This window comes from Terrapene carolina, unplaced genomic scaffold, assembly GCF_002925995.2.
Source record: "Terrapene carolina triunguis isolate 2854851 unplaced genomic scaffold, T_m_triunguis-2.0 Scaffold112, whole genome shotgun sequence".
Lineage (NCBI taxonomy): Eukaryota > Metazoa > Chordata > Testudines > Emydidae > Terrapene > Terrapene triunguis.
This window is the reverse complement of record NW_020664463.1, coordinates 9,979,256-9,993,886: the sequence shown is the minus strand read 5'-3', so window position 1 is coordinate 9,993,886 and position 14,631 is coordinate 9,979,256. Positions and strand designations below refer to the sequence as shown.

Genomic DNA, 14,631 nt, shown 5'->3' with positions numbered 1-14,631 from the left:
CCACATGACATTGGTGGCTCATAGTCATACTTCAATTAGCTAATTCACCCAGGTCTTCTCTTGTGGCATTTCCAAATGAGCCCCCAGCTTACAGCAGGAATTCTTGTTATTAATCCTAAGTGCATGACCTTGCACATCTATATAGACAGTGGCTCCTAAATTTGTCTCATCAGTGGATTTCTTAAGCACACCTACTTTTTGTGCCAAAGTCCTTAATGAAAATACTAAATGACATCAGTCCCAAGGTCACTGCTGGAGGCACTCCACTAGCAACTTTCCTCCAGCCTGACAGTTCTGTTTTCCGCGCAACCCATTGTCATCTCTTCTTTAACCATTGTTTTATCCACTTTACAGTGCTTGTATTAATCCCATTCTTCTCCAGTTTAATAATTTACCATGTTGTTCCATATTAAAAGTTTTACTGAGGTCCAGATTATATCTACTGCATTTCTCTTGTCTAAAAGGCTAGATATATTTTCAAAGGTAGGTATCAGGTTAGTCTGGCACAATTTACCTTTGGTAAACCAATGTTTCATTTTGTCCCATTTTTCCATTTATCTGTAGTAAAATGCTCTCTCTGATCACAATAATCGTATCTCAATATTTTTAAACAAATTGGGGCTACCAAAAAGGTGAGTAGTGTTCTGGTTTGCTTTAAACCCTGTCCAGATAGGGGAACAGCAGTAACAAGACAGACCAAGCTCCTATTTATTCCTCTCTGGAATCAATGGGAGCCAAAAATTGCTATTCATCCACAGTGGATTGTGGCAACTTCTGCTCTCCTCCTGCTTACCTAGCCACCATGGAGATGTGCTAATCCCTTTGGAATACAGCAAGTAATATGTCAGACAAGTGATAGGTGCTATATTCCAAGGGATTAGCACAGTAGAGTCTGTCTACAGCAAAATGAAGCAATGTTTATGTACTGGGATGTAGTGGTTACCTTGGAGTCAGGCATTCTGGGTTCTATTCCTAGCTGTGTGACTTTGGTTAAACTATTTAGCCCGACTGTTCTCAGTAGAAAATAATCCTTAAAATGTGGATAGTACTTACCTACATTAAAAGAGACCTAGACAACCTGTTTGTAGACATTTAAATATCTATATAGGAAAGACGTTTAAATAAGTCCATATTATACACAATCCATGTTATAGTTTAGTATATCATTTACATCAGTCCTGAGTTTACACTCGGAAGGGGCCCATTACGGATCCATCCATTCAGCCAGGTCTGGCCCCTTTCCCAGGGTATTCAAGTGCCCAGGCCTTGCTGTATGAGAGGCTCCAAGGCAGCAGGTCCCGCTTGCCTGTAGAGGGCTCACTGCCCAGCAGCCAGGCTCTGCCATGTGGTCTGGGCAGTGCTGCTGGCTGCAGGGCTGGTGGGCACAGACAGGCTCTTGGGAGTCACGTCCCAGGGGTCTGCCCTGTTTCCCAGTGTGGCTCCAGCTCCGAGTGGCCTCTGCCGTCCGCCACCTGCAGGGCCCCACCTGCCTCTCCAGGGCCAAGCCACATGGGACTGGTGCAGAGGCCGAGCCAGTCTTGGCCAGTGGGGGGGCAGCGCAGGGGGCTTGGTCGGGCCCTTCCAGGCAAGTGGGTCCTGAAGGAGCCCGGCCCAGGCAGGACCCACTTCCCCTCCATCCTGGCTGATCGCACCACTCCCAAGGAGCCAGAGCGATCCCCAACCGGGACCGGCCCTGTCTGCGCTGCTGGCTCAGTCCAGTGGACAGGGCCCAGCAGGGCGTGAGAGTGCAGCTGAGGGGTGGGGTATAGAATGGCTACCATAAGGAATTACAGGTTTTGTGCAACAGTATTAGAATGAGTGAGACTTGTGTTCTACTGAGCATTTGAAACAGTAAACTTCCAACAGTAAAGCTGGGACCACAACACCAGAAATTAAATCCCAATGTCCATTATGTTTATGTTTAAAGGGGAAGGTAACAAAAAATAACGTAGGATGGAAGATATTTATTTTCTTCACAATATATCCAGTTGGTATACCAGTAACCTACCAGTATATTTTAAAGAGAGAACATTTCTTGGCACATTTTTCTAAATCTCGTAGCTTTTTGCTACATGCCTTTGTAGCAATTTTTTATTGGGGGGAAATTGTGTACATTAAATGGCTGTAAATCTCATTAGTGTAAAAAAAAGTCATTTTTTGACTTGGTAGAGGCAGTTATGCTTCCCAAAATTAGTCTTTTCCATCCATACTCTCTAGAAAGGTAGGGAGTTAATACTAATTTATGTAATTCTTAAAATTGTATTTTCATTTTGGTAAAGCAAAGTGTTAACTTTTTGAAATGTCAGCATTATAATACTTCACTTCTATAGAACTCCTATAATCCAAGTATCTTAAAGTGCTTACTGGATCCCTTCATATCATATGTGAATGTTTATAAAATGGGATATTTTTTGCTAAAATCAAAGTGATGGTAAAGAGCAGAGTTAGGAAGCATTTATGATGGGGGTGGGGAAGGAAGAAGGGTAGGTATCTAGGATAGAGTTTATACTACGTTACTTTCTGTTATTATCAAAGTGGTGGTGGTTGTCAGATGTGAAATTTATTTTGCAGGGGATGAGCTAACTAAAACAGAGGATGAAGATGAGCAAGGTTGGTGCAAAGGACGTCTGGATAATGGACAAGTTGGCTTATACCCAGCAAACTATGTAGAAGCAATCCAGTGACAAAGGATTAAGTGATTCTGGAAGTACTATAATAACTTCGTAAGCCAGTACCGAACATGTTGCTCACAATGAGGGGAACTGAATGATGTATAGAATGTATATATTTCTTTTAATGCAAAGGAATGATGGATTGATATTGACTTTGTGGTGATTTAGAGACAAAAGCTAGATTTGGCAATTTGAAAACAAAATTGTAACTTGTACACAATGGAAAATAAAAGGGTCAGGTTGAAAAATATAGTACAACAAGGAAATTCCTCTTTAGCTTCTTTCCTATCTATTCTGTATTGCCATGTTTTTTGCATTTTCTATTCTGGTGGCCTAATCCACACTAGGTGTTTGGTTTATCCTGATTTTCATTTAATCGATTATTTTAAGTGACCTTCAGTAATTTTCAACTTGAATTTTTAAGACTATTGTCATTGATTTTCTGTTTGTTCTTAGCAATGTCCGAAAGATGCAGTATTTTTTTATTTAAATCCTGTGTAGGCAAGCACCTTTTTTTTTATGCTTGGATTTTTCAAATACTTAAATTATGACAGATTGATTCACCAGTCAAGTGAATGAGAACTTTCCATGTTGTAATGTTAATCTTTCCATGCTGTCATCATGGATTAAAGTTGTAAAACAAGTATTGTATTTAATAAATGTCTGTTACAGAAGATTGTTTTGTAGCAGATATATCTGCATATATTATGGTTGGGTTTCTATTGTGAATGCTATTTATGCATTTTCACGTTTAAATGTGAGTTTCCCAAATCGTAAATCGCATTCTAAAAGCAAAAATAACATAGAATATTTAAAACTATTTCAATCATACTCTTGCTGAGCAATTTACCCTTCTGTAAATTATTAATGATTTTATCAGTGATTTGGAAGGTTAAACATGTATGAAGACTAATTTTCAAGCAAAGGAGACTGTAAAATAGGCTAAATTGCTTTTTATTAAGAGGCTCTTTATGTTGTGTATATGTATATATAATTTGATATTCAAAAAAATTTAAAGAGCATGTCTACTGTTAATTTTGCGAGCCTTCTGACTGTTGATTAGATTTAGACTCTGCTTGAAAACTTAAATTATAGGCATATTTAAATCTGCATTGTTATTCCCTATTAGTTGTGCTGTATCATAGAGCAAGTATTCTGTGATTCAGATTCTCAGAAATATAGTAAATACAACAGTATACTCTAAATCTGTATTGGTTGGTAAATTGTGGATCCAAATATAAACTAGCTTTAGTAGTCCCTATGTGGATTATTGTAGCAGAACACTGTAAAGTCTTCTACATCTTGTTTGCAGCTACAACTCAGTCATATGTAACAGTGTCAAACAGTATACATTTGTGACATTTAAAAGCTGGGTTATACATGTTCTAGCAGGTTTTTGTCTTTAAAAATAATCTAAATCTTATCAGGTGAGTCAAAATGCTACGTTAGGAAGCTACACTGTAATCAAATTAAGAAATCTATTTTCATGTAATTAAAACAATGTAGGTGTTCTTTAGCTATACCATTTGCTTTCTGAGATCATAGAGATATATTTAGTCAACATTTCTAATGAGTTGAAATGTACAGGCTTAGGAAGTGGATGTATGTATGTGTCTGTCATAAAAATTTACCGGCATATTTGCTCATTCACAATATAAAGACTTAACAAAAACTGTCAAGAATTTGGGGTCTTGGTCTCTGTATTCTAAAATATTTTAGAAAATTAATAAAATCTGTTAATCTCTTAAATATACACAATGAACCTCTTACTTCCTAGTGGAAAATGAAAATTTAGCTGTGAAGCAAATATTCTATGCATTTCACTGCAACTTGAGATGAATAACCAAAATTGCATTGAGTCTGTGAAATCCATAAACTAGTGTATGATATGAACAGAAGCCTGTCTCCTTGGTAAAGAAGGAAGCATGGCACCAAATTTAAACTCTATTGGCAAAAGCTTGTAATGAAACATATTTGTAGAAGAAGAGGAGAGGGTGAATTATTGCTTCACTCTATCTACCACTGTCTACAGCCCCAGCACTTACGTGCACACCCCTTTTGGGAGAGAAACCCAAAACAATACTGTCTTGCACTATATAGAAAAATCTGCACAGCGCAAGCTCATAAAAATCTGCCTTCTTCCTCAGTGTGAAGGGAGATGTGCACGACTTCTTGCCCCCCATTAGATATTACATAAACTGAGTTTAATAATAAACAAAAGTTTATTAACTACAAAAGGTAGATTTCAAGTGACTAAAGGGATAGCAAACAGAACAAAGCAGATTACCTTAGTAAATAAACAAAACATGCAAACTAAGCTTGACACACTAGATAGGTAGGATACAAATTAGCAAATTCTCACCCTGTGTGATAAAAAGGCTGGCAGATTCTTAAGGCATAAGTTGTCTTGGCTTTCCAGGTTTTCATACACAGGCTAAACCTAGAACTGGAAGGGCTGCTGGCAGTGGTGAAAGGGGAATTCAGCCTCTGTGCAAGTGTTCAGCACCTCTTGGGATAAAGCCTTCAGTTCCTGGCCTTACTCCTTGAGATTATCAATAAGACTAACAATTGTGGTGAGTGTTGCTGCTGGAATGATGCAAATTTGAAATACTTGAAGTCCAAGAGGTTACTGATAATTATACAGCACCACAAGCATGCACGATGCTTTACTGACAAACTAGACATTACACGTCCTGTCCCTGAGAAGCTTAGTCTAATTTAGGCCTTGATCCTGTGAGCTGTTGTGTGTGACTAATCCTCTCTGCTTATGCAGAGCCCCATTGACTTCAGTGGAGTTCTATCTGGGCATAAGTCTGCTTGTGTGAAACAGTTTTCAGACTCAGGACCTTAAATTGTAACACTACAATGAATGGCAATAAACAGGAGTGGGGATGCAGCGGTGGAAGCATGCTGTGCTTATTGTTATGTATAAACCACGTTAGCTTCACTTTGGGTTTTTTGGATAACTAGATTAAAATGTCTAGTGTCTAGAATGAAGACTCTGGTGATAAGTGATGGGAAGGGTAGGCTGGAAGATGTCTTTCCCTTTGTCTGGCTTTAATTCCTCCCCCCCCCCCCCCTTCCTTAGTTCAGTGATTCAGTTCCATGTCCATTCTTGAACTTCTCAATGCTTGAATTGGCAGCACCTCATGTGTGTTACTGACTCAAGTAGCTTTATCCAGGAGGATGGATTTTTGCCATTTTTTGTGTATCTCACTCTTAGTCTTTACATCCTTGTTTCCTGTTCTATTCTGCTTCACCCGGGTTTGTTAGACCCTCAAGTTTGTTTTTGCTAATATAGACTCTGGACTAAATTTTTGGCTATCTAATGGGGATGCACCAATCATAAGTCAGCACAGAATTTAGCCCCAAATGTTTTAAATGAATTATATTAAAATTCAGCAAAAACAATGAGGAGTCCTTGTGGCACCTTAGAGACTAACAAATTTATTTGGACATAAGCTTTCGTGGGCTAAAACCCACTTCATCAGATGCATGGAGTGAAAAATACAGTAAGCAGAATATATATTATAGCACATGAAAAGATGGGAGTTGCCTTACCAAGTGGGAGGGTCAGTGCTAACGAGCCAATTCAGTTAAGGTGGAAGTGGCCTATTCTCAACAGTTGACAAGAAGGTGTGAATACCGAGGGAGGGAAAATTACTTTTTGTTGTGACCCATCCACTCCCAGTCTTTATTCAGGCCTAATTTGATGGCGTCCAGTTTGCAAATTAATTCCAGTTCTGCAGTTTCTGGGATACCATCATAAGACCTAACCACATCAGCCACACCATCAGGGGCTTGTTCACCTGCACATCTACCAATGTGATATATGCCATCATGTGCCAGCAATGCCCCTCTGCCATGTACATTGGCCAAATCGGACAGTCTCTACGCAAAAGAATAAATGGACACAAATCAGACATCAAGAATTGTAACATTCAAAAACCAGTAGGAGAACATTTCAATCTCTCCGGACACTCAGTAACGGACTTAAAAGTGGCAATTCTTCAACAAAAAATTCTTCAACAAAAAAACTTCAAAAACAGACTCCAACGAGAGCTGGCTTGGTCAGTAACTATTGCTATGAAGGCTGCAAGAAAGATCATATTGATGCCTGGCTGAATGGATTATTTTATTCAATCTTATATGATGCTAAACATAAGGCTGCTCTTTGCCCATGGCTAAGGCATATGCATAATGTGTATTCATAGCTTTACTACACTGGTAACTGAGTCATTTGAATAATGCATATTTTGCAGTTATGTGATAATTTAATCATTAATATGATAATTTATCTCATTCCCTGCACAATGCCCAAATAATTGGACTTTGGGTTGGGAGTGGTGGCAGGCACCTCCTAACCCACTAGCATGCTGTAGTTAGCTGGAATAACAGCTGCAGGGGGGTTTACAAGATTGAACAGTGGTCTTTGTGCCCTTCATTTCCCCAATGCAAGCAATTTTGGGTAAGTGTATCCTCATCAAGGTGGACCCACCTGCCCTTCCCTGCTCTAACCAAAATGGTCTCCTTCACACCTGCCTATTTAGGGCCAATAGTGCACACTAAGCTAGATCTCTTTAACTGACATACCTTCAAAAGGGCAACACTTCTTATAACATATCAAGACATGTGCATGTGTTAATCGGAAGTATTTTGGGTGACCAGATGTCCTGATTTTATAGGGACAGTCCTGATATTTGGGGCTTTGTCTTATATAGGCTCCTATTACCTCCCATCCCCAATCCCAATTTTTCACACTTGCTGTCTGGTCACCCTAGAAGTATTGCACATTATAGTTAGAAAAGAATGTCATTCTGCATGTGTTATGTTTATGAATGTAACTACATTACCTGTATACTAAATTGAATCAAACAAATCTTAGGCATCTTCAGTAACAACTGTCAATGTCAACTATGAAATTTAATTTTAAAAAAGCTGATTTATCCAAATATAAAAAAGTAGCGGAAACTTCAAAACTGGTGCCTGGGTAGGTGATCTATGGCTAAACTGACCTTTATATCAACTTTTCAAAAATAATCTCTGGGCTCAGAATCAATATCTCACTCCTGCTAGAGATGAGGAAGGATGGTCCAGCGGTTAGGGCCCTAACCTCGGACTCTGGAGACCCAGGTACCATTAACTGCTCTGCCACAGACTTCATGTATGACCTTGAGGAAGTCACTTAGGGCCATATTTTGAGGCACCCTTAGTCTCTCTAGGCCTGATCTAAATCCCATTGCATGGGAGTTTTAATGAAAAATATGGAAAGACTTCCACTCATTAGATTTGTATTTGGCCTTCAGTACTTCAGTTCCTTATCTGTGAAATGGAGATAATAGAACTGCCTTACCTCATGGGGATGTTGAGTATAAATAAATTTAATAAATGCATTAAAGATTGTGAGGAGCTCAGATACTATGGTGATGGGGGCTATAGAAATACCTAAGATAGATGAGTTATCCCTAAGGCTCATAAAATTGCTTCTAAAGAGCAAATTTTGCCATTGGAATGGATGAGATTGCACCAAATACTTTTGTTTTGTAACATGGAGGATACTCCACAGCCTTCTCTCTGTGAGCACAAATGCTGCCAGCACACAGAGTTTATCCTACATACATCTGAACAAAGATCAGAATTTCTGTTAGATGGGAAATTCTGATATTTTGACATTTGTTTCTGACCAAAACTGGGACAAAAAGTAGAAATATCAAAAATTTTCAGGGAATGAAAAGTTCTAAAAAATTTTGATTCAGAAATGATGAAATGTCTCATTTTGACATTTTCTACTGAAATGAAACATTTTGATATTTTAACTTCAGTGTGTTGAATTGACCCAAAACTGATCAGTTCAACATTAAACTGCATCTCCTTATGGTGCTGCATTGGCTGATGGGAGTTGTAGTTTGGGTACTTGATGCCCCCACTCTCTTCTATGGACCAAGCTCCTTGACTGGACTACATCTCCCATAATGCAGCAGCTAAGTTGGTCAGAAGGAGACCATGTTTCATCATGGAAAATGTAGTCTGGCCAGGAAGCTTAGCTCATTGGAAAGACTGGGGGCATGAGCTGCCAAACAACAACTCCCCTGAGGCAATACACCACCATAGGAAAACAACACCTATCTCTTCAATAGCACTTTTCATCCATAGATCTCAAAATGCTTTAAAAGACAGTCAGTATCATTATCCCATTGTACAGTTTAATGTTGAACTGACTTGAAACCAAATATTCTGGGTCAGTATAAAAAAGCCCTAACATTTAGATTACAATCAAACTAACCCAAAACTAAATACTTTGGTTTTCCCAATGGCAAATTTTGATTCTTCTTCCAGTCATTGCACATGTCCATTCAACCTCAGGTGCGTATGCACCCAGTGCACCAGAGTTGGAGATTTTTCCCATTGGGGCAGTGCATGAATCTTCTGCTGCTCTGTGCTGCTACACAATGGTATAAAGGAAGGAGTCTCCCCTGATCCCAGTCACTTTCTTCTTACTGCCCATGTTTGGCAGTCAGAGCACGTTAGCTTGCTTCAGCAAGTTTTCCCTTTCAGTTAAATTGTTTTTTCTCTTGTTCAGAGTTAGCTTAGTGTAAGTTTAATTTCTTAGTTGTTTTCAGTAGTTAGTGGAGTATTAGTTCCCACTTGTTCTAGGTGCCAATACCTGGTACTCGGGAATGCTTCTGTCATTGAGCTTTCAGTTTTGCATAGGATGCAGAAAATTCATGCTGGTGAGTGACCCTCATTCTCTGTGTCAAAAGTGCCTCAGTGAGGGTCATTTCTGGGACAGGTGTCAGATCTGTAGGGATTTTAATCCCCAAACTAAAAGATAGGGAGATGAAGCTCCATCACCTTCTGATGGAAGCAGCCCTGTGTCTACCTCCAAAGCCTCCCTGTTCAGGGCAGGCCCTGAGCACTTCTATTTTAGTCAGAAGTCCCCTCCAGACATTACTGAGTCTTGGTGCTGCTCTACTTCTCCAGTACTGAGGAAACAATGTTGGCATGGTGCTTCAAAAGACTCATCTCCCAAGAGATCAAGGACCCCAATACCATCAACCAGTAAACAGGCTGGGAAGCAGCGTAGAGTATCCTAAGAAAAGAGGCAGTTCAGTGCCAATGGTATCTCATGCAGGGTTGTCGACTCTGGCACTGGTGCCTGGGCCATTGAGACTGACCACTGCAGTTGTACCAATGCATTCTGCCCTACTGACTGCTTTGATGCAACAACAGCAACATCAAGGGAAACTCTCGGTACCGGTGATATCTGAGGCATACGCTGCAATGCAAGACCTCCTATGCCTCTTAGTTCTGGTCTCTCCAGCACTACATGGGACATCTCACCTGGTACTGCAAACCCTCAGTCTGCATTAGACCTGCTTGCAGGTAGAAATCAGTTTCCAGTACTGTGGGCAGTTTCAGACCCTCCTGCCTCTTCTTGTCTAGTGCTATTCAGAGGCAAGCCCAGTATGCTTCCCTTGCTACCATCGTCTTCAGAGTCTTGGTAGTGTTCCTTGGCACTGAGGGGTACCATGCCCCCCTGCTTAGTGACTGGGACTCATCTTTGGAATCAGAGATTAGGTCATATGTGCCTCAGACCCGAGATCAGAAGCATTACTCTCCATCACCAAGGGGTTTTCACTCTTGGTATCCAGCAGAGGTTCCATGTTAGTCAAGGGTCACAGATCCTTGATCTGGAAGAGGTTGGGGTCCAATGCCCTAAAAGTGGCCACATTGCAACCCATGAGGGTTTCCTCCCACCATCAGATCTTCCCTGTACAGTAACTCCTCACTTAACATTGTTATGTTCCTGAAAAATGCGACTTTAAGTGAAACGATGTTAAGCGAATCCAATTTCCCCATAAAAATGAATGTAAATGGGGGGGGGGGTTAGGTTCCAGGGGAAATTTTTTTGCCATACAGTACAGTACTATAATTGGGAGGTGCCCCCGCCTTACCCCACACAGGCACAGCCCACTGGCACTGGAGACAATGAGGCAGGCAAGGAGGCTGAAGGTGCCATAGGCTAGGAGAAGCACGTTGTGCAGTGGCAGCTTCCCCTACTCTGCAAGCAGCAGGGGGGGGGGGCTCAACCCTCGGCCCCCTCATGCCACCCCTTCATCCAAGCCCCCACCCTTAACCCGCCTGTGCTCCTCCCCCCTCCCTCCCCTCCCTTCTAAACGCTGCAAGCCAGCTGATTGCCGCCGGCGGGAGGGAGGAGGAGCCTGCATGCCGAGTCCTTGCTCCTCCCCCCTCCCTTATGCCTGGGGTAATCAGCTGGCCTGCGGTGTTTAGAGGGCAGGAGGGAAGGGGGAGGAGCGAAGACTCGGTGCACAGGCTCCTCCCCTCCCCCCTGCCTCCTGCCCAGGGCAATCAGTTGGCTTGTGGTGTTGGGGAGGCAGGGGAAGGAGGGGAAGCCTGCGCGCCGAGTCCTCACTCCTCCCCCCCCAAACACCGCAAGCCAGCTGATTGCTGCAGGCTGGGGGGAGGGGGGGGGAAGGCGCTGATCTGTGGGGTCTGCTGCGGGTGGGAGGCGCTGTGAAGAGGGGGGGGCGTAGGGAGGCTGCCAGCTGTGGAGAAAGCAGGCAGCCAAACAACGTAAGAGTGGAGCATTGCACAACTTTAAATGAGCATGTTCCCTAATTGATCAGCAACGAAACGTTAACCGGGACAACTTATAGTGAGGAATTACTGTACAGTGTATGATAAAATACCTGTATCTGAAAAAGAATAATAGATTTGAAAAGTATGAACATAGACTAGCTTTCTTATACAGCTGTTGTTGTTTATGACCATGTCAGTGCATTCATTTCAGTGATGTTGGCCAACCTAATAATTTCAAATTATGATTTGTAAGCAAAGTCTAAATGAGCTCTCCCTGACAGCTAGTGATGAGCTGAAGGCTGGGGGGAAAGGCTTCAGGAACAAATTGTATTTACATTGACACCTAATCAATCTAGGTATCCAGCAAACAGAGCTGGGGTTGGGTTACAAATCACTTGAATGTGGGGGGTAATGAAATGTTGTTATTCTTATTGTATGAATAAATGACAGTAGAACTGTACTTGGCCTGTGCTGATTGAGGGCATCAAGAGAGAGGATGGGGACAGGTGTTTTGCTTGATGGTCTGCCTGAGTCACAAGTACTATTTGACCTTCCCCTCTCCACTGTTTAAATACAGAGCTGATTAGGCTCCATAGATAGTATTTTGTTTTGTTAAGTGAACACTACAGCTGAAATCACTGATAATCAGGTCTAAGTGCTTAGACCTGCTGTGGGACAGTGTTTCTGTGGAAGAGACGGCCCAGCCTGCACTAGCAGCGAGGTTCCCTCACTGAGAGCTCAGCTGAAATCACTGACAGCTGAGTGGAACATCAAGAAACCAACTCCCAGAGGTCACAGTGGCAGGTGGCAGCAGAAGGTGACGGTGCAGAGCCATTGGCAACAGAGTGATGGAGTGAACAATGGCACTATGAACAACAGTGGCCACAGCAAACAGTGAGCAGCTGGAGAAAAGTGTAACCCTAATCTCTGCTATACACACTGCAGAGGCCATCTACTCCAACTAGCACTAGTACGAGCTGCAGAGTCTTGAAAGGACATTTTAAAAAGCTATAAATTTAATGTCTTCATTATATTCTTTTTTCAGCAAGAGTCCAAAAAGACTGAATTTCTTGGAAAATATAGAAGATACACTGGGACTGAAGTTCAAATTAGTCCAACCTGGGAAAACCCGCTGGCTTTCTCATGAGCGATCCTTGGCTGTTGTCTTAAAATTACTCCAGCCATTATTACTGGCTTTGGAAAGTATCTCCCAAGATAGGATGGATCTAAGTAGTGAGGCTGGTGGATTACTTTTGCTACTATGTTCAGAGAAGACTATTGCCATTCTTCTTCGAGTGATTGCTCAGGTATATTCCACTATAGGTGTGCGTGCTCGCCACATGCACCGGTACCGGAAGTTTTCCCCTTAGCAGTATCCGTAATGGAGGAGCACCACTGCGACCTCTGGAGTGGTGCCTGTATATCTTGCCATAAAAGGGGCTGCATGCTCCCCCCACCCTCAGTTCCTTCTTGCCGCCAGTGAAGGTAGTCAGAACTTGCTCCACCTCAGCTTAGCTGCAGCGTTTCTAGCTTAGTGGTATCCAGTTTCACTGAACTTCCCTTGCTGAACTTTCTTTCGCGAGTGCCTGGCTCGGGGCATGCCCCATGGCCCAGGCTTCAAGTCATGCGACTCCTGTCGCAACTCCATGCCCAGAAGCGATCCACACAATCAGTGTCTTCGCTGTCTGGGCGAGTCTCACGTTAGTGACAAGTGTAAGATCTGCCGCTCCTTCAAGCCTCGGACGAAAAAGGAGCGTGAGATCTGACTCCGAGCTCTCATAATGGAGTTGGCATTGGCCCTGGCACCGGCGTGTCGAGCTGACACCGCGCGGGCTCCGCGTTTTCGTAGCGAAGCGCCTCCGGTGCGCCGTTCCGAATCGGCACCCGGTACCGCATCCTCGGTGCGCAGCGAGGCGCCGTCGACGTCCCGGCACTTTTGCTACTATGTTCAGAGAAAACTATTGCCATTCTCCCTCTTGTAAGTCTACTCTTGAAACCACTTGGGTCATTAAACAATGCCATCCAGGCATCTGCTACCACAGTAGGAGATCTTTGTCCAGCAATAGAAGCTACATTTAGATCAATCAGAGAGCTATCCATTGAAAAAGTACTGGAAGAAGCAAAGACTTCAGTCCAGAAGTTGACTAATGAAGGCATTTATATTGAATCCTTAAGTGAAGAGGACAAGAAGTGTTTGTTAAGACAACTGAAAAATTACACAGACTTGATTCTTTAAAATCTACAACAGCGACTTCTAGATTCTACTCAACCTCTACGTAGCTTTTACGGATCCCTGTCCTATAAAACACCGACAGTTGAGTGGAGTGAGGCACTACCAGCAATGGGGCTGCCATGTGCTCAGGACAGAATTGAGAATTTGAACACAGAGTGGAATATCATAGGACGAATGAACGAAGATTTGACTTCAACTTCTTTTTTAACATCACTAGTGGCTCGACCCAATCTTTGTGCTATGTTTCCTGGGATGAAAGAAGTAGGAATTCATCTCTTGCTACTCCCAGTCACAACAGCTACAGTTGAGCGTTCTTTTTCATCATTGAATAAAATTTTGTGTTCTGAAAGAAGTCGCCTTCTGCTTGATCATGTGAATGAACTAATGAGCATATCAATTGAAGGAATGGAAGTACCAGACACACGAGAAGCCACCAAAGATGAACGCATTGCATTCAAGAAGTTCATTAACAGAATTGTGCAAAATTATAACAAGAAAGCAAGAAGGATGTAGATGTAGTGCTTCATAGAAGCATTGAGTAGCCAACTTTAATTTGTGTGAGGATTTTAAAATATGAGTTAAACTAGTAAAAGGGCATGAAACATTTTTCAGTTTTTACTATGGTGCCATACAGCCAACCTTCACCCTCACAGTCTCACCCGTCATTGGCCCTGCCCCCCCCACCCATAAATTTGAACATCCCCCTCCCCCTAATTTCAATTCCCGGGGAAAACACTGCCCCCGTCTCAATGATGATCAGTTCATTTTGAGCACCATCTTCCGGGAAGATTCTTCTGGCACGCAAAACGCCACATTGTGCAGGCGTGACTTCACCACCCCTATGCAGCAGGATGCCAAATCCCCTCCCAGTTTCCTATGGCCCGACCCTTGAGAGCCTCGAGTGGAGGGAAACTGCCCTGGGACCGCAGCTGCTCCCGTTCTAGCTCGGGTACCTCCGCATGTGGCACAGCTGCCTTGGTGTCACACTGCCTGCAGGGCCCCTAGGAGTCCCTGGTACCACCCCGTGGAGCCCCCATGCGCCACACCTCATGAGTCCTCTCACCACACCGTGGTAACATCCCTTACTACATACAAACTTTTAATGAACACAACAGTGCAAACAGA

General features: G+C 42.7%; 1 protein-coding gene across 4 annotated transcripts in view; it reads left to right on the top strand.

Moving 5' to 3' along the window:
• Positions 1–4,377, top strand: part of PACSIN2 (protein kinase C and casein kinase substrate in neurons 2) — a 113,671-nt gene extending 109,294 nt beyond the window's left edge. For all 4 annotated transcript variants that reach the window (XM_026652274.1, XM_026652273.1, XM_026652271.1 and 1 more), the window contains one exon: positions 2,572–4,377. In XM_026652274.1, coding sequence (XP_026508059.1) covers positions 2,572–2,684 — 113 coding nt within the window. In that variant the 3' untranslated portion in view covers positions 2,685–4,377. The remainder of the gene's footprint in view (positions 1–2,571) is intronic.
• Positions 4,378–14,631: the final 10,254 nt, after the last annotated feature.